The sequence below is a fragment of the Triticum urartu genome, chromosome 1A, assembly GCF_056163025.1.
Source record: "Triticum urartu cultivar PI428250 chromosome 1A, HENAU_Tu73, whole genome shotgun sequence".
Taxonomy (NCBI): Eukaryota; Viridiplantae; Streptophyta; class Magnoliopsida; order Poales; family Poaceae; genus Triticum; species Triticum urartu.
The window spans coordinates 262,726,027-262,751,588 of record NC_141873.1 but is presented as its reverse complement, the minus strand read 5'-3'; the positions used below and the strand labels follow the sequence as shown (position 1 = coordinate 262,751,588).

Below are 25,562 nucleotides of genomic sequence, written 5' to 3'. Positions count from 1 at the left end.
ACAAGGAGCTCGTACATGGCCCTTGCCTGCATGTCATTCCGTGCCCTCTCCTCCTCCATCATCTTTGTCGTCCTCTCCTCCAACTCCCGCTGCCTCTCCGCCGCCTCCGCCAGAAGTTTCTCCGTTCTATCTCTCACTCTGTATAGCAGCCTGCAACACCACTCACATGACCATTTGTAATCATTGATGGAAGCGCACACAATGTAATGGAGAAAGATAACTGAGTACGTATCACTAACCTTGATGGCGAGTTGCACTGGCCGTTCACGAGGCCTTATCTCAGGAGCGGAGCTCGACTGGCGCGCCTTGATCTCCGGGAGAGTGCTAGGACAACGGATAAGTCCATCTCCAATGGCTATGGAGCCATGGGACCTCCCGCCACCAGATATCATCACCAGCTCTGGATCAATGGGACCCTGGCTCGGGTTAAAGTCCTCCCCTTTCCTCACCTTCCCCTCATCTCTATATCTCACGAGCTTGTTGTGGGAGGAGATGTTGGTGAAGTTGTTTGCATCATCGAGGTCAGACTGAGAGAAAGCCTTGACTTTCTTGAAAGAGGCAGTGTGGGCCATGGCATACAGGTCGTACACCTCTGGCACCTTATCCGCCTTATTGTAGCGTGCCTCAAAGAGAGAAACAATGAAAATTAGTAATTAAAGGTCTCAAGCTAGCATGATGAATGAATTGCATGAATCATGAAGCAAACCACATACCCAGTTGCGCCCGAACTGATATAAGTTGGAGCTGCCTTGATGGTGTGGCACACCTTCCATTTGGGCACATTTGTCCTTGGCCTCGTTGTGGAGGGCTAGCCATTGTTTTGAGCACCACTCATCGACCAACACCTCCCAACAATCCATCCGATCCGCACACCATCTCGGAGGCGCCTAAGTTAGCAAATAGAAACTTGAGCGCTACGGCTAAGAATTACTAAATGAAGGAACTTAAGTAGAGAAGGCCTTAAGAATTACCTTCATGTACTGCTCCTTACTCAGGAACTTATCGCGGCACGCCGGCTTGGTCTTCTTGATACCACGCAAGGCGTAGTAGTCTCGAACAGCCTGCACCCGAGCCTCGTGCCGTAAGTTCTGGAGTAGGCGCTTGCAGACGTTCTCGATAACATGTGCCGCGTCCTCCTCGTATCCCTCCTCACACCTGTAGAATGTCTGCAATCAAATGAGACAATATTGATTAGTACAATTAATAACTAGCTAGTTGAAGATTTTTAAATGTGTAAAGGAGAAATTACCCAGAACTTTCTGATCACCATGTCTGCCCTCGTGTCGCACACGACACCGTCGATAATCTCATCCGGCGGGGCCGGGGCAGCCACGTAGTGCTCCCAGCTCAATCCAAGCTCTGGAAGCCGACCCTCACCAGGCAACGTGACAAACCCCGGGAAGTTTTGCCGGCAAAGAACTCCAAGGACGGAGTTGGGCCGGCGGACACTATGATGGTGGTCCCAACCCCTGTAGCATGACAAGGCCAACACATTAGTTATTTGAAGAAACGTGAATGCAGAAGGTACAAAAATATTAAATGCACTTACGTACCTCTCCCCATCAGGGAAAATCAACCACCTCTGCTCGCGGGTCACCGGCACGGACGGGAGCCGTGTAGCACCACGCTGGTAGACGTTGCCCCCTCCTCCCCCTCCTCATCAGTCGGCTCCCCGCCATCATCAGCATGGCCAGTCGGCTCCCCGCCATGCTCAGGCTGACCCGACCAGGTACCCCATCCAGACGTGTGCTCCTCCGGGGTCTCGTGGGCCGAAGGCCCGTCGACCCGAGGCTCGTGGGCCGAAGACTCGTGGACCAGAGTCCGTGCAGCCTCCTCCTCAGACGAGTCCACCCTAGCAGTCACGTGCTCGGGTGAAACAGCTGGGGGCGGTGGCGAGGAAGGCGCTGTAAGAGTCACCCTACCTCCTCTCCCGCGACCACGTGCTCCACCTCCTCTCTTCTTCTTACCTCGTCCCCTGCTGGGCACCGCGGTCAACGAAGAAGGGCCCGGCGGTGTCGCCATACTATCCAGCAACTCTCGGCGGAGAGGTGCGTGTGGAATGGAAGACCTCGCACCACGCGCCGACGAAGAAGGGGCCTCGGCGCGCTCCCGACCAGCGCCCACCATCTTTCAACACCTGCCATGACAAAGAATAAACGAAATTAGTACAACATAAAAAAAGTACCGACATGAATAATAATATGTATATCACTTAAGTGTATCATCATCAAGTACAACATAAAAAAATTGAATACCTGACACTACTAATAATCTTGATCAGTATCATCAATAAATGCATAATCATCATCATCACTATAATCAATGATGGGATCATAGGGTTCATTGGCATCAACATGTGCAAGGCCACCTTGACGTAATCGGTCAAGCATTGACAGGTCATCCGCAGCAGTAACCTCTTCTTGTTCCGGCTCTTCTTGTTCCTCCTCTGGGGTGATGTCGGATTCATTGTCGCTGTCTACTTCAATGTTTTGGGGTGAAGTATAGCGGTTCTTGAAACGCTTTTTGGAAAGACGTGTCTCTTGGAAGAATTCTCCTTCATATGTGTCTGGGTTAATGTGAGGTTCATAATCCTCTTCCTTTGGGGGAGAAAGTCTAGCACGTGGCGGCACTTCATAAACGACATCCCAACCTTTCAGATTTGGATTAGTTTGGCAGGCCCACGGTAGATAGAATACTTGGGTCGCCTGTTGAGCCATAATATAGACATCAGGAACATCTAAATGAGTGCTTTGGTTGATTTCAACTAGCCCTATATGTTCATGAGTCCTTCTAGTCTCCTTCGGCTGAAACCAATAACATTTGAAGACTACGACATTCGGTGGGTTTTCACCATAGAACAGAAGTTCATAAATTGCTTCAACTCTCCCATAATACTCGGTACCTCCTTCGCCGATAGCAGATACACAACAATTTGTAGACTTTCGGTCGGCCATAGATAGATCTTTGCCATAGGCACGAAAGCGATACCCGTTGATGTCGTACTTGTCAAATGAACAGACCTTATAGTCAAAACCATTAGCGACTTGTCTCAATTTGGCGTCCATAGACTCTGAATTAGCCTACAAGTTTAATATGAAAGGATTGTTGCATTATGCACAAATTAGCGAATGAAATGAAATTGTCTAATAGAAATTACCGTTTGTTTGAACCAAGAGATGAAACCGGGATAGCCACCTCCTTGCTTTGCGAGAAGCTCATACTCTTCGACGGAATCCTTTTGGATCTCCGCTCCATACGAGAATATGGCGACGTATCGACTGTATGACATATCCAGGAATAAGAGTAGTTCAAAGGAAATAGAAGTTGCGAAACAATGTACCGAGAACTTACTCGATGTACGGCCGCACTTCTATCAGGTTGTTGAAGATATACAACGAAATGGTCCGCCATTCTTCGTTATCCAAAGATACTGGATGTGAAACACTAGCTGGTGCGAGATTCCCTTTGAATAGGCTGAGGTTGGATCCACCCTTTTTAGGCTCGTCAGCATTGTACCGAGGCTTCGGATTATGCAAATGACGATTTTTGGCTTCGTAGTGCGCTATTACGAAGTTTGCCGCCTCCTCTGTGATGAATGCCTCAGCCATCGATGCTTCAATTCTACGTTTATTTTTACATTTTTCTCGAAGCGTCTTCTGCATCCTCTCAGTTGGGTAGCACCAACGATTTTGCACGCCCCCCCCCAATCTTGCCTCGGTCGGGAGATGCAAAATCAAATGCTGCATTGGATTAAAGAAGCCCGGTGTAAAGATCTTCTCTAACTTGCAGATCAACTCCGGCGCCAACTCTTCCATTTCTTCTAGCACGCCAGGCGATAGTTCTTTCGCACAAAGAACACGGAAGAAATAGCTGAGTTCTGCCAGTACTAGCCATTCATCCTCAGGGATGAAGCCACGCAACATCACCGGCATTACCCGCTCAATCCATATGTGCCAATCATGACTCTTGAGACCAAATATCTTCAGTTTATCAAGATTCGCTCCCCTCTTTAGATTCGCTGCATACCCATCGGGGAACATCAACTGCTGTTGCACCCACAAGAGAATTTCCCTCATAGCTGGCCTTCCAAGATTGAACCATGCCTTTGGCTTCGTCTAGTTATGCTTTCCTTTCGGTTCTTTCATGTTTTGTAACGGCCTATCACATAGCGCCTCCAGATCGACTCTAGCCTTAGTATTATCCTTTGACTTCCCATCTATGCCGAACAATGTACCAAAAAGTGCCTCGGCGATATTCTTCTCAGTGTGCATCACGTCGATGTTGTGTGGGCAAAGGAGGTCTTTGAAGTAAGGCAGATCCCATAAGCATGTTTTGTGAGTCCACGCGTGCTTAGTAATATACCCCTTAAAGTACCCTGGACGTTGTGGATCTGGCTCGAGAGCGTTTAATTGATCCAGGGTCTGTTGGCCTGTCAATGCAGGTGGTGCAGAGTTTTTGACAACTCTACCCCTGATGAAGTTCTTCTTGTCTTTCCTGAACTTATGGCAAGGATCCAGGAACTGTCTATGCATGTCGAAGCAAGAAAACTTGCGACCGGCCTGAAGCCAACGAAACTCAAGAGCTCCCTGGCATGTGGGGCACGGGAACCTTCCATGCACACACCAGCCAACGAATAGCGCATACGCCGGCAAGTCATGCGTCGAGTACATGTACCAGACACGCATTATGAAGTTCCGTTTGCTAAAGGCGTCGTATGTCTTGAACCCATTATCCCAGGCTTCTTGCAATTCGTCCTTAAGCGGCTGCATGTACACATTCATATTTTTCCCCGGATAGTTGGGTCCTGGAATTATCAACGTCAGGAAAATGTTCTTTCTTTGCATAATCTGTCCGGGGGGGGGGGGGAGATTGAGTGGAAAGACAAATACGGGCCAACAACTGTATTGGGCTGCCGTCATACCAAACACACTAAACCCATCGATGCTGATGCCGACTCGAGGATGCCTCGGATCATACCAAACAACTGTATTGGGCTGCCGTCACGTTGGGCAGACTCACCATGAAATGTCCACACCGTATAATCGGGCATAAAACCATTCTTCTGCAGGTGTTTACCCATTTCTGCCTCTGTCCTCTTTTCCCAATTGCCGCATTGGAAACAGGGGCACCAAGTTTTCCTCTGGCCATTTGCAAATGCGGCTTGCACAAACCCCTTGGTTTTTGTGAACCATTCAGCGCTCCATTTGTTCTGACCAGTGTGACCGGTATACATCCAAGCACGGTCACTCATCTTGACTTTCAGAGCTACTGGACACACAACAATTATATATGTAATTCACCATGTATATATTCATCAGTTGATCTACTTTGTCAATTTTATTACGTCCATGCAACCTACACTCTAATAGGTAATGATAGGTCCTAATCCCACCCGAGTATGTGTAGATTGGGTTCATTTTCCCATATGCTATGCTCCGGATCCGACGCAAAATTTCGGCAGCACCTCCCCACTGTTCTCCTGATACACGTCTCTGCAATAAATAGAGAGGATGTGTACCCGGAGAACAACAGGGGAGGCACTGACGAAATTTATGCGTCGGATCCGGAGCAAAGCATATGGGAAAACGAACCCAATATACACATACTTGGGCTGTCCGTGGATAGCGTTGGACAATTCAAAAGAATCAAGGTTATAAATATGCAAATGCATGCATATTTATAACTATGACGCTTTCGAACGGGAGACACATATTGGTTACGCATACTGATGATTCAAGACACATATATAGCTAGCTACCAAATTTCATGTCATTTGTGCAAATAATTAATGGGGGAGAAGGACATGTCATTTGTGCTCACCCACGCACAAAGGGGCAGAGCTCGTTAAACGCACGGCGCAGTCGTCGAACACCAAACCTCGCAGCGATGAAACAACTGCACATTTAAATCTACCCGATCAACACAATTATATATGATGTTTTTCATAACAAAATTGAAAAATATATGACCTAACTAATAATTCACAAATATATAACCCCGTCGGCCTCTAGAAGGCCAAAGAGCACCTTTTCGGGAGGTTCAGGGGGTCGGGGTGTCATGTCGGTGTCGGGATGCTGTTTCGGGGTTAGGGTGTCGTGTCGGGGTCGGGGTGTCGGGGTGTGGTGTCGTGGTCTGTGTGTCGGGGTGTGGTGTCGTGGTCTGTGTGTCGGGGTGTGGTGTCGGGGTCGGGGTGTCGGGGTCAGAGTGTCGGGGTCAGGTGTCGGGGTGTGGTGTCGGGGTCGGGGTGTCGGGGTCAATGGTCGGGGTGTTTCCTTCTATCCTTCTTCTTCTTTCCTTCTCTTCTTCTTCTTTTTTCTTCTTCTTTCCTTTCTTCTTCTTCTTCTTCTTCTTCTTCTTCTTCTTCTTCTTTCCTTTCTTCTTCTTCTTCTTCTTCTTCTTCTTCTTCTTCTTCTTCTTCTTTTTTCATCTTTTTTCTACTTCTTTTACTTCTTTTCTTTTCTTCTATTCTTCTTCTTCTACTTCTTCTACTTCTTCTACTTCTTTTCTTCTTCTTCTTTTTCATCTTTTTTCTACTTCTTTTCTTTTCTTCTTTTTCATCTTTTTTCCACTTCTTCTTTTCTTCTACATATTCTTTTTTCTAACACTAACACTAAATTTTCTTATTTTCTAACACTAAATCTAACACTAACACTAACACTAACAATTAAACAAGAATTAAACAGCAAAAAAAGAAAAACAGACAAAAAAAACTAACCGGAGCAGGGGGCGACGCTGGCGTCGGGGTGGTGGGTGGGTGGGGGGGGGGGCGGCGGGGCTCCGGGGCAGTGGGATGGCCGGGCGGAGGGGGCGGGGGCGGCGCCGGGCGGGAGGAGCGGGGGCAGCGCCAGGCGGCGGGACGGTGGGGGCGGTGGCGGGTGGGGGAGGGGGTGGGAGCGGCGGCGGCACCGGACGGCGATGGGCGGTGGCGGGTGCGGCGAGGGCGGCGCCGGGCGGTCGGGGCGGGGGCGGCGGGGGCGGGGGCGGAGGAGGTCGAGGGAGAGAGATGAGTAACGGGCGGGGGAGGGGGCTCGGCCGTTAGTTAGGTTAGCTAGTTAGGGTAGCCTTTGCCGTCCGCCCTCCTTTGTCGTCCGCTTTTCTTCATATTTGCCATCTGCGGCGGACGGCAAAGCGGGGGGACGTTAAGTATTTTTTAACCAGCTCCTCAGTGGGCCCCCCCTCCCTCTTTGTCGTCAGCTAGCGGACGGCAAAGAGCTGGCTGATGGCAAAGGCTTTCTTTGCCATCAGCCAGTTCTTTGCCGCCTGCTTTCGGGTAGCTGATGGCAAAGAGCTTCTTTGCCGTCCGCTAGCTGACGGCAAAGAGCTGGCAGATGGCAAAGTAGCTGATTCCAGTAGTGTGATGGGCATCTCCATAGCCCGTTAATATGCCTAGTTGCACTATAAAAAAATACACTTCCGGGATGATACGTGTTTGTCACAGTAGGTCGCTTTTTTGTCATGCATGTACATCCATGACAAATTTATGACAGAATCACGATAGTCATACCTGTGCTGTCGTAGAAGTGTTCCATAACATTACCAAAATTATCATCACGGAAGTGTCCACTTCCATGACAATAAATCGCGCGTCACGGAAGTGCTTTCATCAAGGGTGACCGACACGTGGCATCAACCGTAATGGAGCGCCGTTAAGCTATCGGGTTGGGTTTTGGATCCGATAACCCGTTAATAGCCCCAACCAATGGGGATTTTCCACGTGTAAAATCATCATTGGCTAGAGGAAACACGTGTCGGCTCATCATTGGGACAGATGTCATCCACTCACTGGACATAAGGCGCCTATGATACGTCGACACGTGGCACGACCCAACAGTGGCCCATTCCTGTGAAAAGGCCGGCCCATTTGACTTGGTCAAAAGCTGGCGGGTTGGCCCATGGAAAGCCTGTTAACGGCATATTCGCATATAGCCCATTTACAGCCCGCTAACCCAAGGCCCGTTACGCCCTTTCCGAATTAGGCCCAGTAGCGTCATCTCGGCCGTCCAATATGATTCCAGGCAGTTTTCACTTCTGGCCCATGTATAGCCCATGACGTCTTTCGGCCCATATGAGGCCCTTTGTAACTCTTGGCCCATTAGCGGCCCGTGCTGAAACTGGTCCGTAATGAACAGTGTATTACTTTACACCCATTAACGGCCCGTGGTGAAACTGGCCCATAATGAACAGTGTATCACTTTATACCCATTAACAGCCCGTTATTCCGTTGGGCCGTTTCCAGCCCAAGTTAACTTTCGGCCTTCTGAGGGCCCATTTATTCTTGGGCTCATTTGCAGCATTCGGTTACTTACGGCCCACTACTGTCATTTTCTGTTTGTGAGCCAAATTCAGCCCGTCGTTACAGTCGGCCCGTTTGTGGACCGTTAGTCTGTTGGGCCATTTTCATAGCATCACCAAATACGGCCTATTAACGGCCCGTTATGGTCAGCCCATAAAACATACGATTTCCGTTAAAGGCCCGCCTACGGCCCATTAAAGGCCCGTACAAGACCCATAAATGAGCCGGCGGCCTATGGATCCTACGAGACATACAAGGCCCATGGATCCTACGAGACGTAGAAGGCCCATGGATCCTACGAGACGTAGAAGGCCCATGGATCCTACGAGACGTAGAAGGCCGATGGATCCTACGAGACGTAGAAGGGCCATGGTCGGGCGAATTGGCCCCCATTTGAACGATATAGCATATTCAAAGAATTATCCTACTCAATACTATCACCTCTAAAAAGCCTACACTATTACAACAAAGAGATCAAGGCATAGAAAGGTAGAATAATCCTACACTATACAATAAAGAAATTACAGCCGGTTATACCCTCTGGGCAAATACATCTCATACATCATGGACGCACATTAACTTAACTCCATTTGAACTATAATCTCTTCAGAAAATAGGATTGGCCGGATTCAGATAGCACAAATTTCAGTCTGCAAAATCTCCAATTCCTTCATGGTTACCTCAGTGTCTTGTTTCATTTTTTTGACTCCTGCATCTAATACCTGCATGTCCAGTCTCAACTTGTTGATTATACATTGACAATCATGTACATGTTGTCTTGCCACCTCTAGTTGATGCTCGAGAACATCAGCACATTCCAATTCCAATCCATAATCATTCGGTAACGGCCATGCCACACTGCTCGCAGATCTCTGTGTTGCTGTCACTTCATCCTGAAGTGTTTCTGTAAGTACACATGACTAGGGCAAAAATATAGTTACAACAGTGAAGCGAACAAGACAGTATTTTGTACTACATGGCAAAACAGGACTAACAATAATGTTACACGTCACTTTCAAAAAAAATGTTAAACGTCATGAAGAATAAGCAGGTGATATTTTAAAAATTATAAAAAAGATAGTCTGTGCAGACTGCATACAGAAATCCCTCTTAGCTCACCAGAGGAGCATGATGTTGGGGCCCAATCGAAAACACAGACAAGTTACAAATTTAGACAGCACATTGCGTATAAGTAAGAAAGAAGTTGGCCATTATGTGCCTCAATTAAAGTCTTAGGGAGCATAATGAACAGCAGAGGGTTTCATACAAACATACTACAGCAGGCAAAACTATGCAATCATTAGCGTAGTATAAACTAGATTGTGAGCCTCATGCAATAATAGTTGGTTAATAGACTTCAAAGCTTCAGGCACACTTCGGCAGAGTAATTAAATGGTAAGGCCTTTAATTATGTCAACTAACAGTGATACAAGTACCGAACATCAGGCATGATTATTTGGGCATCTCATTAACTGAGGACAAATAAAGCAATTGAAAAGAGAAAATTAACTATGCCTGAAATAAACAAGGAATTGAACTGTTGAGTTGCATACAGTGACTTACCTTAGCAGGTTGAAGAGGCTCAGCGCAGCTCCTACTTCTCTTGCAAGGCTCCTTCCTAACATCTTGTACTTGGAAATCCTCAATCTTATCTTCATTGCACCCCCTCTGCAAGGTGACACAAACTAGTTACTTGTCTCCTTGGAAGATAAATATGCATACTTTCCAGTCTGTGAACACAAAAGAATGAGATTATAACAAAACAACACCACATAATGAAACATGTCGCATCTCTTGCACTTGCACACAATGAAATGAGCATTTACTATGTTTGCACTATGTAAAAACTAGGCATACCTTCGAACTGGATCTCCAGGTACTCTTGGAGAGCCTACTGTAGTGTACAACCAAACCTTTATGTCACCTATGAGTTAGACAAGGCCCCACTACAGCAGCCCTTAGTGTTTAAATCGTTGACAAGCTCTATTAGAGTGTTATGTGAAGAACAACAAGTAATCAAAGCAAACAGTCCTAGTATGGCTGGCTGATGCAAACAAGCAATTGAACAAATGTGTGAGCAAATCTTACATATCAAGAAAAGAAGCAAAGAAGGAGGCTTAAAGACCATCACTTGACTGACCAGATTTAAGGGCATTTAAACATCATGTGCAACTTATGAACTAACATAAACATTGCATATTCCAGATTCTACAATGGAATGCACATGTATTAGGTTATGCCATGTATGATGATGCCTAAATGTACACATAGTAGGCAGGAGTGATTCATCATTGCACACACAATTGAATTGCAGGTTAAGGGCCAGTTCGATTTCGCCTTTTCAGGGCATATTGTCAAAATAAGCCATAAAAGATGTAAAGAAGTCATTTTTGAGTTATGGGCTTAGGCTTAACTAATTTCGCTTTGGAGGGGGGTGTTTCGGGTAGAACCTCACTAAAAATTGAAGGGAAGGGGAATAGTGAAATGACTCTATTATCTGCCTATATTACACTCAAAACACAACTTCTGACACCCGTGTCACACCTGACCCTCAAGTAAAAACAAACACGCAAGCATTCATTGCCCTGCCCGCTTGCATCTCCTCTCCCCTTTCCCTCTACCTCGATCCCCTGCTTGCAGCACTAGGGTTCCTCCAGCGAGCCATCGCCACTGGTCCCATCTGGCCTTGTCCTCGACGATGCTATGTCCAGCTAGGCTACATGGCTGGCGGGTAGGGGCAAATCTCCCTGGCTTCTCCTCCCTCTGGCGCCGCCCCTCATTCTCATGGTCTCCAGCAGCTGCTCCACTATGGTTCGTCCAATGCACTACTCCGGCGGGCACTGCACAACTAAGGGTGATGCCACACTGCGGCAGAAGGTGTTGGAAATATGCCCTAGAGGCAATAATAAAAGGATTATTATTATATTTCCTTGTTCATGATAATTGTCTTTTATTCATGCTATAATTGTGTTATCCGGAAATCGTAATACATGTGTGAATACATAGACACCAACATGTCCCTAGTAAGCCTCTAGTTGACTAGCTCGTTGATCAACAGATAGTCATGGTTTCCTGACTATGGACATTGGATGTCATTGATAACGAGATCACATCATTAGGAGAATGATGTGATGGACTAGACCCAATCCTAAACATAGCACAAGATTGTATAGTTCGTTTGCTAGAGTTTTTCCAATGTCAAGTATCTTTTCCTTAGACCATGAGATCGTGTAACTCCCGGATACCGTATGAGTGCTCTGGGTGTACCAAATGTCACAGCGTAACTGGGTGACTATAAAGGTATACTACGGGTATCTCCGAAAGTGTCTGTTGGGTTGACACGGATCGAGACTCGGATTTGTCACTCCGTATGACGTAGAGGTATCTCTGGGCCCACTCGGTAATGCGTCATCACAATGAGCTCAAAGTGACCAAGTGTCTGGTCACAGGATCATGCATTACGGTACGAGTAAAGTGACTTGCCGGTAACGAGATTGAACGAGGTATTGGGATACCGACGATCGAATCTCGGGCAAGTAACATACCGATTGACAAAGGGAATTGTATACGGGGTTGCTTGAATCCTCGACATCGTGGTTCATCCGATGAGATCATCGAGGAGCATGTGGGAGCCAACATGGGTATCCAGATCCCGCTGTTGGTTATTGACCAGAGAGCCATCTCGGTCATGTCTACATGTCTCCCGAACCCGTAGGGTCTACACACTTAAGGTTCGGTGACGCTAGGGTTGTAGAGATATGTATATGCAGTAACCCGAAAGTTGTTCGGAGTCCCGGATGAGATCCCGGACGTCACGAGGAGTTCCGGAATGGTCCGGAGGTAAAGAATTATATATAGGAAGTGCTATTTCGGCCATCGGGACAAGTTTTGGGGTCACCGGTATTGTACCGGGACCACTGGAAGGGTCCCGGGGGACCACCGGGTGGGGCCACCTATCCCGGAGGGCCCCATGGGCTGAAGTGGTAGGGGAACCAGCCCCTAGTGGGCTGGTGCGCCCCCCTTTGGGCCTTCCCCCTGCGCCTAGGGTTGGGAACCCTAGGGTGGGGGGCGCCCCACTTGCCTTGTTGGGTACTCCACCCCCTTGGCCGCCGCCCCCTTGGGAGATTGGATCTCCAGGGCCGGCGCCCCCCCTGGGGACCCTATATATAGAGGGGGGAGGGAGGGCAGCCGACCCATGCCCCTGGCGCCTCCCTCTCCCCTCCAAGACCTCCTCCTCCGTAGAGAACGGTGAAGCCCTGCTGCGGTGACTACTGCATCCACCACCACGCCGTCGTGCTGCTGAATCTTCATCAACCTCTCCTTCCCCCTTGCTGGATCAAGAAGGAGGAGACGTCACGCTGACCGTACGTGTGTTGAACGCGGAGGTGCCGTCCGTTCGGCGCTAGGATCTCCGGTGATTTGGATCACGTCGAGTACGACTTCCTCATCCCCGTTCTTTGAACGCTTCCGCGCGTGATCTACAAAGGTATGTAGATGCAATCCGATCACTCGTTGCTAGATGAACTCATAGATGGATCTTGGTGAAACCGTAGGAAATTTTTTGTTTTCTGCATCGTTCCCCAACAGTGGCATCATGAGCTAGGTCTATGCGTAGTTCTCTTTGCACGAGTAGAACACAATTTGTTGTGGGCGTAGATGTTGTCAACTTTCTTGCCGCTACTAGTCTTATTTTGCTTCAGCGGTATTGTGGGATGAAGCGGCCAGGACCGACCTTACACGTACGCTTACGTGAGACTGGTTCCACCGACTGACATGCACTAGTTGCATAAGGTGGCTAGCGGGTGTCTGTCTCTCCCACTTTAGTTGGAGCGGATTCGATGAAAAGGGTCCTTATGAAGGGTAAATAGAAGTTGACAAATCACGTTGTGGCTTTTACGTAGGTAAGAAAACGTTCTTGCTAGAACCCTATTGCAGCCACGTAAAACTTGCAACAACAATTACATGACGTCTAACTTGTTTTTGCAGCAAGTGCTTTGTGATGTGATATGGCCAAAGTTGTGATGAATGATGAATGATATATATGTGATGTATGAGATCATGTTCTTGTAATAGGAATCACGACTTGCATGTCGATGAGTATGACAACCGGCAGGAGCCATTGGAGTTGTCTTTATTTTTTGTATGACCTGCGTGTCATTGAGAAACGCCATGTAAATTACTTTACTTTATTGCTAAACGTGTTAGCCATAGTAGTAGAAGTAATAGTTGGCGAGCAACTTCATGGAGACATGATGATGGAGATCATGATGATGGAGATCATGGTGTCATGCCGGTGACAAGATGATCATGGAGCCCCAAGATGGAGATCAAAGGAGCTATGTGATATTGGCCATATCATGTCACTATTATTATTTGATTGCATGTGATGTTTATCATGTTTTTGCATCTTGTTTACTTAGAACGACGGTAGTAAATAAGATGATCCCTCATAATAATTTCAAGAAAGTGTTTCCCCTAACTGTGCACCGTTGCGACAGTTCGTTGTTTCGAAGCACCACGTAATGATTGGGTGTGATAGATTCCAACGTTCACATACAACGGGTGTAAGACAGATTTACACATGCAAACACTTAGGTTGACTTGACGAGCCTAGCATGTACAGACATGACCTCGGAACACAGAAGACCTAAAGGTCGAGCATGAGTCGTATAGAAGATACGATCAACATGAAGATGTTCACCGATGTTGACTAGTCCGTCTGATGTGATGATCGGACATGGCCTAGTTAACTCGGATCATGTTATACTTAGATGACTGGAGGGATGTCTATCTGAGTGGGAGTTCATTATATAATTTGATTAGATGAACTTAATTATCATGAACTTAGTCTAAAATCTTTACAATATGTCTTGTAGATCAAATGGCCCACGTTGTCCTCAACTTCAACGCGTTCCTAGAGAAAACCAAGCTGAAAGATGATGGCAGCAATTATACGGACTGGGTCCGGAAGCTGAGGATCATCCTCATAGCTGCCAAGAAAGATTATGTCCTAGAAGCACCGCTAGGTGACGCACCCATCCCACAGAACCAAGACGTTATGAATGCTTGGCAGACACGTGCTGATGACTACTCCCTCGTTCAGTGCGGCATGCTTTACAGCTTAGAACCGGGGCTCCAAAAGCGTTTTGAGAGACACGGAGCATATGAGATGTTCGAAGAGCTGAAAATGGTTTTTCAAGCTCATGCCCGGGTCGAGAGATATGAAGTCTCCGACAAGTTCTTCAGCTGTAAGATGGAGGAAAATAGTTTGTCAGTGAGCACATACTCACTATGTCATGATTACATAACCGCTTAACTCAGCTGGGAGTTAATCTCCCGGATGACGCGGTCATTGACAGAATCCTTCAGTCGCTTCCACCGAGCTACAAGAGCTTTGTGATGAACTTCAATATGCAGGGGATGGAAAAGACCATTCCTGAGGTATTTTCAATGCTGAAATCAGCAGAGGTAGAAGTCAAAAAGGAACATCAAGTGTTGATGGTCAATAAAACCACCAAGTTCAAGAAAGGCAAGGGTAAAAAGAACTTCAAGAAGGACGGCAAGGGAGTTGCCGCGCCCGGTAAGCAAGCTGCTAGGAAGAAGCCAAAGAATGGAACCAAGCCCGAGACTGAGTGCTTTTATTGCAAGGGAAGTGGTCACTGGAAGTGCTGAAATCAGCAGAGGTAGAAGTCAAAAAGGAACATCAAGTGTTGATGGTCAATAAAACCACCAAGTTCAAGAAAGGCAAGGGTAAAAAGAACTTCAAGAAGGACGGCAAGGGAGTTGCCGCGCCCGGTAAGCAAGCTGCCGGGAAGAAGCCAAAGAATGGACCCAAGCCCAAGACTGAGTGCTTTTATTGCAAGGGAAGTGGTCACAGGAAGCGGAACTGCCCCAAATACTTAGCGGACAAGAAGGCCGGCAACACAAAAGGTATATGTGATATACATGTAATTGATGTGTACCTTACCAGTATTCGTAGTAGCTCCTGGGTATTTGATACCGGTGCGGTTGCTCACATTTGTAACTCAAAGCAGGAGCTGCGGAATAAACGGAGACTGGCAAAGAACGAGGTGACGATGCGCGTCGGGAATGGTTCCAAGGTCGATGTGATCGCCGTCGGCACGCTAACTCTACATTTACCCACGAGATTAGTTTTAAACCTCAATAATTGTTATTTAGTACCAGCTTTGAGCATGAACATTGTATTAGGATCTCGTTTAATTCGATATGGCTACTCATTTAAATCCGAGAATAATGGTTGTTCTATTTATATGAGAGATATGTTTTATGGTCATGCTCCTATGGTGAATGGTTTATTCTTAATGAATCTCGAGCGTAATGCTACACATATTCATAGTGTGAATACCAAAAGATGTAAGGTTGATAATGATAGTCCCACATACTTATGGCACTGCCGCCTTGGTCACATAGGTGTCAAACGCATGAAGAAGCTCCATGCAGATGGACTTTTAGAGTCTCTTGATTACGAATCATTTGACACGTGCGAACCATGCCTCATGGGTAAGATGACCAAGACTCCGTTCTCAGGAACAATGGAGCGAGCAACCAACCTATTGGAAATCATACATACTGATGTGTGCGGTCCAATGAGTGTTGAGGCTCGTGGTGGCTATCGTTATGTTCTCACCCTCACTGATGACTTGAGTAGATATGGGTATGTCTACTTAATGAAACACAAGTCTGAAACCTTTGAAAAGTTCAAGGAATTTCAGAGTGAGGTTGAGAATCAATGTGACAGAAAAATCAAGTTTTTGTGATCAGATCATGGAGGAGAATACTTGAGTCACGAATTTGGTACACACTTAAGAAAATGTGGAATAGTTTCACAACTCACGCCGCCCGGAACACCTCAGCGTAATGGTGTGTCCGAACATCGTAATCGCACTCTATTAGATATGGTGCGATCTATGATGTCTCTTACCGATTTACCACTATCATTTTGGGGCTATGCTTTAGAGACTGCCGCATTCACTTCAAATAGGGCTCCGTCGAAATCCATTGAGACGACACCGTATGAATTATGGTTTGGGAAGAAGCCTAAGCTGTCTTTTCTAAAAGTTTGGGGATGCGATGCTTATGTCAAGAAACTTCAACCTGAAAAGCTCGAACCCAAGTCGGAAAAATGCGTCTTCATAGGATACCCTAAAGAAACTATTGGGTATACCTTCTAGCTCAGATCCGAAGGCAAGATCTTTGTTGCCAAGAATGGATCCTTTCTACAGAAAGAGTTTCTCTCGAAAGAAATAAGTGGGAGGAAAGTGGAACTTGATGAAGTATTACCTCTTGAACCGGTAAGCAGCGTAGCTCAAGAAAATGTTCCTGAGGTGCCTGCACCGACTAGAGAGGAAGTTAATGATGATGATCATGAAACTTCAGATCAAGTTGCTACTGAACTTCGTAGGTCCACAAGGACACGTTCCGCACCAGAGTGGTACGGCAACCCTGTCTTAGAAATCATGTTGTTGGATAACGGTGAACCTTCGAACTATGAAGAAGCGATGGCGGGCCCCGATTCCAACAAATGGCTTGAAGCCATGCAATCCAAGATAGGATCCATGTATGAAAACAAAGTGTGTACTTTGACAGACTTGCCCGATGATCGGCGAGCGATAGAAAACAAATGGATCTTTAAGAAGAAGACGGACGCGGATGGTAATGTTACCATCTATAAAGCTCGACTTGTCGCTAAGGGTTATCGACAAGTTCAAGGGGTTGACTACGATGAGACTTTCTCTCCCGTAGCAAAGCTGAAGTCCGTCCGAATCATGTTAGCAATTGCCGCATACTATGATTATGAGATATGGCAAATGGACGTCAAAACGGCATTCCTTAACGGTTATCTTAAGGAAGAACTGTATATGATGCAGCCGGAAGGTTTTGTCGACCCTAAGAATGCTAACAAGGTATGCAAGCTCCAGCGATCCATTTATGGGCTGGTGCAAGCATCTCGGAGTTGGAACATTCGCTTTGATGAGATGATCAAAGCGTTTGGGTTTATGCAGACTTATGGAGAAGCCTGCATTTACAAGAAAGTGAGTGGGAGCTCTGTAGCATTTCTCATATTATATGTAGATGACATACTTTTGATGGGAAATGATATAGAACTTTTGGACAGCATTAAGTCCTACTTGAATAAGAGTTTTTCAATGAAGGACCTTGGAGAAGCTGCTTATATATTAGGCATCAAGATCTATAGAGATAGATCAAGACGCCTCATAGGTCTTTCGCAAAGCACATACCTTGATAAGATATTGAAGAAGTTCAATATGGATCAGTCTAAGAAGGGGTTCTTGCCTGTGTTGCAAGGTATGAAATTGAGCTCAGCTCAATGTCCGACCACGGCAGAAGATATAGAAGAGATGAGTGTCATCCCCTATGCCTCAGCCATAGGTTCTATTATGTATGCCATGCTGTGTACCAGACCTGATGTAAACCTTGCCGTAAGTTTGGTAGGTAGGTACCAAAGTAATCCCGGCAAGGAACACTGGACAGCGGTCAAGAATATCCTGAAGTACCTGAAAAGGACTAAGGAAATGTTTCTCGTTTATGGAGGTGACGAAGAGCTCGTCGTAAAGGGTTACGTCGACGCTAGCTTCGACACAGATCTCGATGACTCTAAGTCACAAACTGGATACATGTATATTTTGAATGGTGGGGCAGTAAGCTGGTGCAGTTGCAAGCAAAGCGTTGTGGCGGGATCCACATGTGAAGCGAAGTACATGGCAGCCTCGGAGGCAGCACACGAAGCAGTTTGGGTGAAGGAGTTCATTACCGACCTAGGAGTCATACCCAATGCGTCGGGCCCGATGAGTCTCTTCTGTGACAACACTGGAGCTATTGCCCTTGCCAAGGAGCCCAGGTTTCAGAGGAAGACTAGGCATATCAAGCGTCACTTCAACTCCATTCGTGAAAGTGTTCAATATGGAGACATAGAGATTTGTAAAGTACATACGGACCTGAATGTAGCAGATCCGTTGACTAAACCTCTCCCTAGAGCAAAACATGATCAACACCAGAATTCCATGGGTGTTCGATTCATCACAATGTAACTAGATTATTGACTCTAGTGCAAGTGGGAGACTATTGGAAATATGCCCTAGAGGCAATAATAAAAGGATTATTATTATTATATTTCCTTGTTCATGATAATTGTCTTTTATTCACGCTATAATTGTGTTATCCGGAAATCGTAATACATGTGTGAATACATAGACACCAACATGTCCCTAGTAAGCCTCTAGTTGACTAGCTCGTTGATCAACAGATAGTCATGGTTTCCTGACTATGGACATTGGATGTCATTGATAACGAGATCACATCATTAGGAGAATGATGTGATGGACTAGACCCAATCCTAAACATAGCACAAGATCGTATAGTTCGTTTGCTAGAGTTTTTCCAATGTCAAGTATCTTTTCCTTAGACCATGAGATCGTGTAACTCCCGGATACCGTATGAGTGCTCTGGGTGTACCAAACGTCACAGCGTAACTGGGTGACTATAAAGGTATACTACGGGTATCTCCGAAAGTGTCTGTTGGGTTGACACGGATCGAGACTGGGATTTGTCACTCCGTATGACGGAGAGGTATCTCTGGGCCCACTCGGTAATGCATCATCACAATGAGCTCAAAGTGACCAAGTGTCTGGTCATGGGATCATGCATTACGGTACGAGTAAAGTGACTTGCCGGTAATGAGATTGAACGAGGTATTGGGATACCGACGATCGAATCTCGGGCAAGTAACGTACCGATTGACAAAGGGAATTGTATACGGGGTTGCTTGAATCCTCGACATCGTGGTTCATCCGATGAGATCATCGAGCAGCATGTGGGAGCCAACATGGGTATCCAGATCCCGCTGTTGGTTATTGACCGGAGAGCCATCTCGGTGATGTCTACATGTCTCCCGAACCCGTAGGGTCTACACACTTAAGGTTCGGTGACGCTAGGGTTGTAGAGATATGTATATGCAGTAACCCGAAAGTTGTTCGGAGTCCCGGATGAGATCCCGGACGTCACGAGGAGTTCCGGAATGGTCCGGAGGTAAAGAATTATATATAGGAAGTGCTATTTCGGCCATCGGGACAAGCTTCGGGGTTACCGGTATTGTACCGGGACCACTGGAAGGGTCCCGGGGGTCCACCGGGTGGGGCCACCTATCCCGAAGGTCCCCATGGGCTGAAGTGGGAGGGGAACTAGCCCCTAGTGGGCTGGTGCGCCCCCCTTTGGGCCTTCCCCCTGCGCCTAGGGTTGGGAACCCTAGGGTGGGGGGCGCCCCACTTGCCTTGGGGGGCACTCCACCCCCCTTGGCCGCCGCCCCCTTGGGAGATTGGATCTCCAGGGCCGGCGCCCCCCTGGGGACCCTATATATAGAGGGGGGGAGGGAGGGCAGCCGACCCATGCCCCTGGCGCCTCCCTCTCCCCTCCAAGACCTCCTCCTCCTTCGTAGAGAACGGCGAAGCCCTGCTGCGGTGACTACTGCATCCACCACCACGCCATCGTGCTGCTGGATCTTCATCAACCTCTCCTTCCCCCTTGCTGGATCAAGAAGGAGGAGACGTCACGCTGACCGTACGTGTGTTGAACGCGTTGGTGCCGTCCGTTCGGTGCTAGGATCTCCGGTGATTTGGATCACATCGAGTACGACTTCCTCATCCCCGTTCTTTGAACGCTTCCGCGCGTGATGTACAAAGGTATGTAGATGCAATCCGATCACTCGTTGCTAGATGAACTCATAGATGGATCTTGGTGAAATCGTAGGAAATTTTTTGTTTTCTGCATCGTTCCCCAACAGAAGGCAATTTATTCCCCCTCCCCTCCTCCCAGGCCATGGCCTTGAGGTGCTGTTGAAGGATGAGCTCATCCAGCAAGGTGAGGATCTCCTCTGATTTTTTGCCTAATTTTTATTTCAATCCACTATACGATGAATTGCTATGAGCTGCTTCTGCTACTGCTATATGATGCATTGCTATGAGCCGCTCCTGCTGCTACTATATGATGAATTGCTATGAGTTGTCGCTGCTGTATGATGAGTTGCTATGAGATGCTCCTGCTGCTATATGATGAATTGCTATGAGCTGCTGCTGCTGCTATATGATGAGTTGCTACAAGCTGCTCCTGCTGCTGCTATATGATGAGTTGCTACAAGTTGCTCCTGCTGCTGCTATATGATGAATTGCTATGAGCTGCTCCTGCTGCTGTTATATGATGAATTGCTATGAGCTGCTGCTGGTATATGATGAATTACAGACTGCTGCTGCTGCTGTATGATGAGTTGCTATGAGCTGCTGCTGCTATATGATGCTTTCAGGTGGTGCTGCTATACGATAATAACCAGCCACTTGGACCATTGAATTTCAATAAATAATTGTTCTTCATTTAAATGTGGGTCATGCGTTCTTTGTTTAAATTAGGCAATGGGATCTCTATGGAAAACATTGACCAAAGTAGATTGTGCCAAGTAGATGGTATCTTTGTATTTGCATTTTGAGCAAATAGTGATGGTCTATTTACCTATCATATTAATTACTGTACTGGGTTCAATTTGTGATGTTTGCAAGTCAAATTAATTTCCATATGGGCAGCAAAATGAAATAATAATAATGCAATATAGACTTTCCACTGATCATACCAAAGATAAGCTGAAAACGCAATGAAAAGAACTAGTTGGCTTATTACATGGAGCTTATATTCACATGTGCTTATTTTCTTAGGATAACTCGTAATAACTGTCCCTAAGAAACTTGGCTAATAGAACTGGCATACAAATAACATATCACGATGATTGCAATGGAGGAGTGACGTACCATGGCACACTGTATAGGCTCACCGCTGCCTCTCCTTTTTGCGATGTTCCATGAAATTGCCACATACATCTTGTACTTTTTCATTGTGTAACCCTATCTGCAAGTTGACATGGCTAATTTCAGACATCTCTACATGATACTACATTGCATATCCCTTGCGCATATTTAAACCACCAATTAACGATTGTGTGCATACCATAAACTTGCCATGACTCTGTATGCTGGACTAGCAGGCACTCTAAGGGAGCCTAATGTAGTGCACTGGAATTCCTACATGCCACCTACAATTTTGTGTAATGTACTGCCCCTGTCCCTAAATATATGTCTTTGTAGAAATTCTAGTATGGACCACATACAGATGTATATAGATGCATTTTCGAGTGTAGATTCACTCATTTTGCTCCGTATGTAGCCTATAGTGGAATCTCTAGAAAGACTTATATTTAGGAACGGAGGTACGAGGTAGTATCATGTATGACATCTACATATCTAATTTAGCAGCCAGTAGTAGAAATCATTGTCTGCACAAAGGGATTACTGGTCAAAAATCCTAGCAAAGCACGCAGGCATGCACAGAACAATACAAGAGAGAGAGACGCGCTTACAAGATCATAGCAATGCCTCAGTCCAGGATCTTGGTTGGCCAAGCTGTTAGATCCATAAGAAACATCATCCTTGTAGTTTTTGCCAGCTGCATAACAGGTAACAGCGACCGGTTAGTATATTTGAAGTACATCGGGCAGGTTTTGCTGGAAGGGTTTAAAGGTGACAAGTACCTAGGCCGTGGCGGGTCCTTGGCATCTCTCCAGACTGTGGGAATCAGGTTAGAAACGTCGAGGGTGATGACGCTGCGCTGGCTGTCGGGGTCCGATAAGGAGATCTAGAACCGTTGAGTAGGGTGTTTGTGGAGCGGCTCTGGTAGGGTGGACTACGGTGTGGGCGAAGCGGATCTATGGCCGTGGACGAGGGCGTAGGTGAAGTTGCTCCGGTGGTTGGGTTAAGGATGGTGTCGACAATGCGGATCTGTGGCCGTGGACGGGGCGTCAGAATCTGCTCCAATGATTGGGTTAAGGGTGGTGTCGACGATGCGGATCTGCGGCCGTGGATGGGGCATCAGAAGCTGCTCCGGTAGGTTGGATGAGGGTGCGAGGGAGCGGATCTGAGGCCGTGGACTTGTGAGTTGGCAAAGCGGCCCCGGTAGGGTTGAGAATGGTATATGCGAAGCTACTCCGGTAGGGTTGAGGAAGGTGTCGGCGAAGCGGCTCCGGTAGGGTTGAGGAAGGTGTCGGCGAAGAGGATCAGAGGCCGTCGACGGGGGCGTCGGTGGGGCGGCTCCGGGGGGTGTGGACGAAGCGTCTCCGGTGGGGAGTACGAATGAGCCACTGCAGATGCGTGGCGGTTCACGAGAGTACCGGCGAAGAAGATCCAGCGTCGTGGACAAGGCCGGCACTGAATGGGCTGTGGTACAGTGGTGGATGAGCAGTCTACTTGTTTCTAGGGGAGGTGGGAGGGGTAGATGCGGCCGCAGAAGCAAATCCAACGAGGTGGACGCCGCTGGCTGTGAATGGGCTATGGTACGCCGGTGGATGAGCAGTCTAGGGTTTCGAGAGGGGAGGGGAGAAAGGGAGATGAAGTACGAACAGCGTGATGTAAGATGCTCTGGTGCTGTGGAGTTAGTCGTTTTTGCGGGAGGGGGAGAGGAAATGGGGGTGCCGTGTAGTGGGGGAACCAGAAGTTACCAAAGCAGCCCCGACCTATCATGTAGATGAGGGCGGTATTGTAACTGTTGGTCTCCGTGCACCAAGGACAAAAGGGGGATTTCACATGCTAAAGACTAAGGTGGCAGAAATTTTAGAAGGAGGCGGGAGATTTTGCCGCCCGCAGGATCGTTCGTATCCAGTTTCAACTAATTTTGGACCGTGCTAGCGGGAAGGTCATGCTAGACTGTGTACACGGGGCACGCGTCAACAGTTAATAACTGGTGCGAAGTCCACCCCAGAAAAAAGACAATAACTTGGGATGATGCACCGATAACTTGGACGTTCACACGGGCGCGGCCAATCGTACGGGTGTAGTGGCGCATTCACAAAAAAGGAGATCAAACGCTCAGCCTATGTATTTCTCGTGTAAATAGATAATTTAGTGCCATTAGTTATTTACTTTAAACATAATGCATTGACGTGTTAGTGTAGAGGCGCACAAAAAGAAATGGATATTATAGTCAGCTACTTAAAAGTGTTACCTCATATGATTACATAGCCTCCATTTCATAAATTGCGTACCCGTTGAATTCATATATGAATATTATATATATTACTTCAAAATAGAAACTTAAATCATCCAAGACTAATGAATTTGAATGCAAGAGTAACAATGGTGCATGTTCATGATAGCTACATTGGTTGTTTGAAGAAACATCACTGTAACTTTGGCATGCACAACTAAAAAGGCTTATTTAAATAGAAAAAATTGTGATATGTGAGTGTCCAATCTTTATAGCGTTGAATCGATATTGTACCTTTGGCCATGATACGAAGTAGATATTGACTTATGTTCAAGCGATGCACGTCCACGATCGCTAGATAGTGATACGTGAATGAATTGTGCAATCTCTCTCACACGCATACATATCCCATTTCACTGTGGGCATCGGAATCACACACGCGCACTTCGTGTATTTCTCTCCCTCCGTGAGGGTTAAATTCGTCTTTCTACCCCGTCCTACAAGTCTCTCACACAGAAACACACACGCTCTCTATGTCTAACACTCCCACCCCTTTAATTCCGCCCACCCACAGCCACTAATGTCTCTCACACATATGCTATCTACCTATCCCTTAATATAGCTAGATATGTGTCACACAAACTTCTTCTCCCTACTAGCATGATGCCCATGCGTTGCACGAAACATCAAGATGCATTTGTATGAGAAGTTTATCTTGTGGGAGAAAAGGATGAACGAGGGAATGCCTTTTTTGCAAATGCGGAGAGGGGTGTGGGTATCTTTTTGCAAAATTGCCATAGTTTCCTTCCTGTCCGTCGGATATAAATTGGATGGCCTATATTGCAGGATGGCAGGAACACCATCATCACCAACTCTGTTTTTTATAAGAGTAGAGATATGTGAGTGTCACTGCCCCCCCACACACCCACACTTCCCAACACCGAAGGAGTAGGCTGACACCTCGATCTTGATACTAATCTATCGACTGGCTTCTCTCTCAAACATACACACACACACTACCCAGCACCGAAGGAGTAGGGTGGCACATCGATCTTGATAATAATCTATCTACTCCTCTTTCAAACACACACACACACACACTCGCTAGTTGTGCCTCTGTGCCTACCGCGCACACTTTCAATACGGCTTTCTCTCCCTCCCCCCCCCCCAAAAAAATGACAGCAGAAGGGTGACAGTAATCTGTCAATTGGTTTCTCTCTCAAACATTGTGTCTCGGTGCCTCGCTTGGTAGCCCCCTCGATATGTAGACTTCTCGCGCGCACAACTGTAGTGACGATGACGCTGAACCCAGTGTGCCTTCTTTTTACCGGCCTCATGTGATAGTTTTCACCCTGTTTTCTGTTAATTAACAAGGCAACCTTTTCTTTGTTACTACTAGTGAATCTGAAATCATTCGGGGCAGACATAAAATATATCACTTCAACCCAATTATCGCAGCAACTATTTTAAAAGAAATAAGCTAGCTGCCCGTGCGTTGCACGGAACATCAAGATGCATTTGTATAAGTAGTTTATCTTGTGAGAGAAAAGGTTGAACGAGGGAAGGCCTTATTTGCGAATGTGGAGAGACGTCTGGGTATATTTTTGCAAAATTGCCATAGTTTCTTTCCTATCCGTTAGATATAAATCCGACGGCCTATATTGCAGGATGGCACGCACACCATCATCACCAACTCTGTTTTCTACTCCCTCCGTCCGAAAATACTTGTCATCAAAATGGATAAAAAGAGATGTATCTAAAACTAAAATACGTCTAGATACATTTCCTTTTATCCATTTTGATGACAAGTATTTCCGGACGAAGGGAGTATTTGTCTTTTTAGAGATTTCAACAAGTGACTATAACCGGACCTCACCAACATACTCAAAAAAGTAGTCCATAATTTTGATGTTACCCTCTTTTCTTGGCGGTGCAGTTCCATCTGGATACCTCATAAATAAATAAAGTACTACATGATACTAATATATGATACATGGCGCATGAGTACTAAGTATTATTAATACAGTTTTGCTAGAACTCATCTAGATGAGATATAATTTGGTCTCATTCATCTTTTATAGCCAGTGGATGTGATGTTATATAAGATGCGTGTGTGCTGACGTGGGTTGTATTTGTTCTTGTGCAACGAACTGACCACAGCATGTCATGTTTGATAGTCTCAAGTCATTAAAAGCATACAAGCCCCACATCTCTT

The 25,562-nt window shown here is 46.6% G+C and overlaps 1 protein-coding gene across 1 annotated transcript in view; it reads right to left on the bottom strand.

Moving 5' to 3' along the window:
• Positions 1 to 944: 944 nt before the first annotated feature.
• The window catches only part of LOC147990791 (uncharacterized), a 42,744-nt gene continuing 18,126 nt past the window's right edge, over positions 945 to 25,562 (bottom strand). The window contains exons 2-4 of the mRNA XM_087538395.1: positions 1,554 to 1,653; positions 1,250 to 1,469; positions 945 to 1,166 (exon numbers count right to left, since the gene is read on the bottom strand). Coding sequence (XP_087394521.1) covers positions 945 to 1,166; positions 1,250 to 1,469; positions 1,554 to 1,653 — 542 coding nt within the window. The remainder of the gene's footprint in view (positions 1,167 to 1,249; positions 1,470 to 1,553; positions 1,654 to 25,562) is intronic.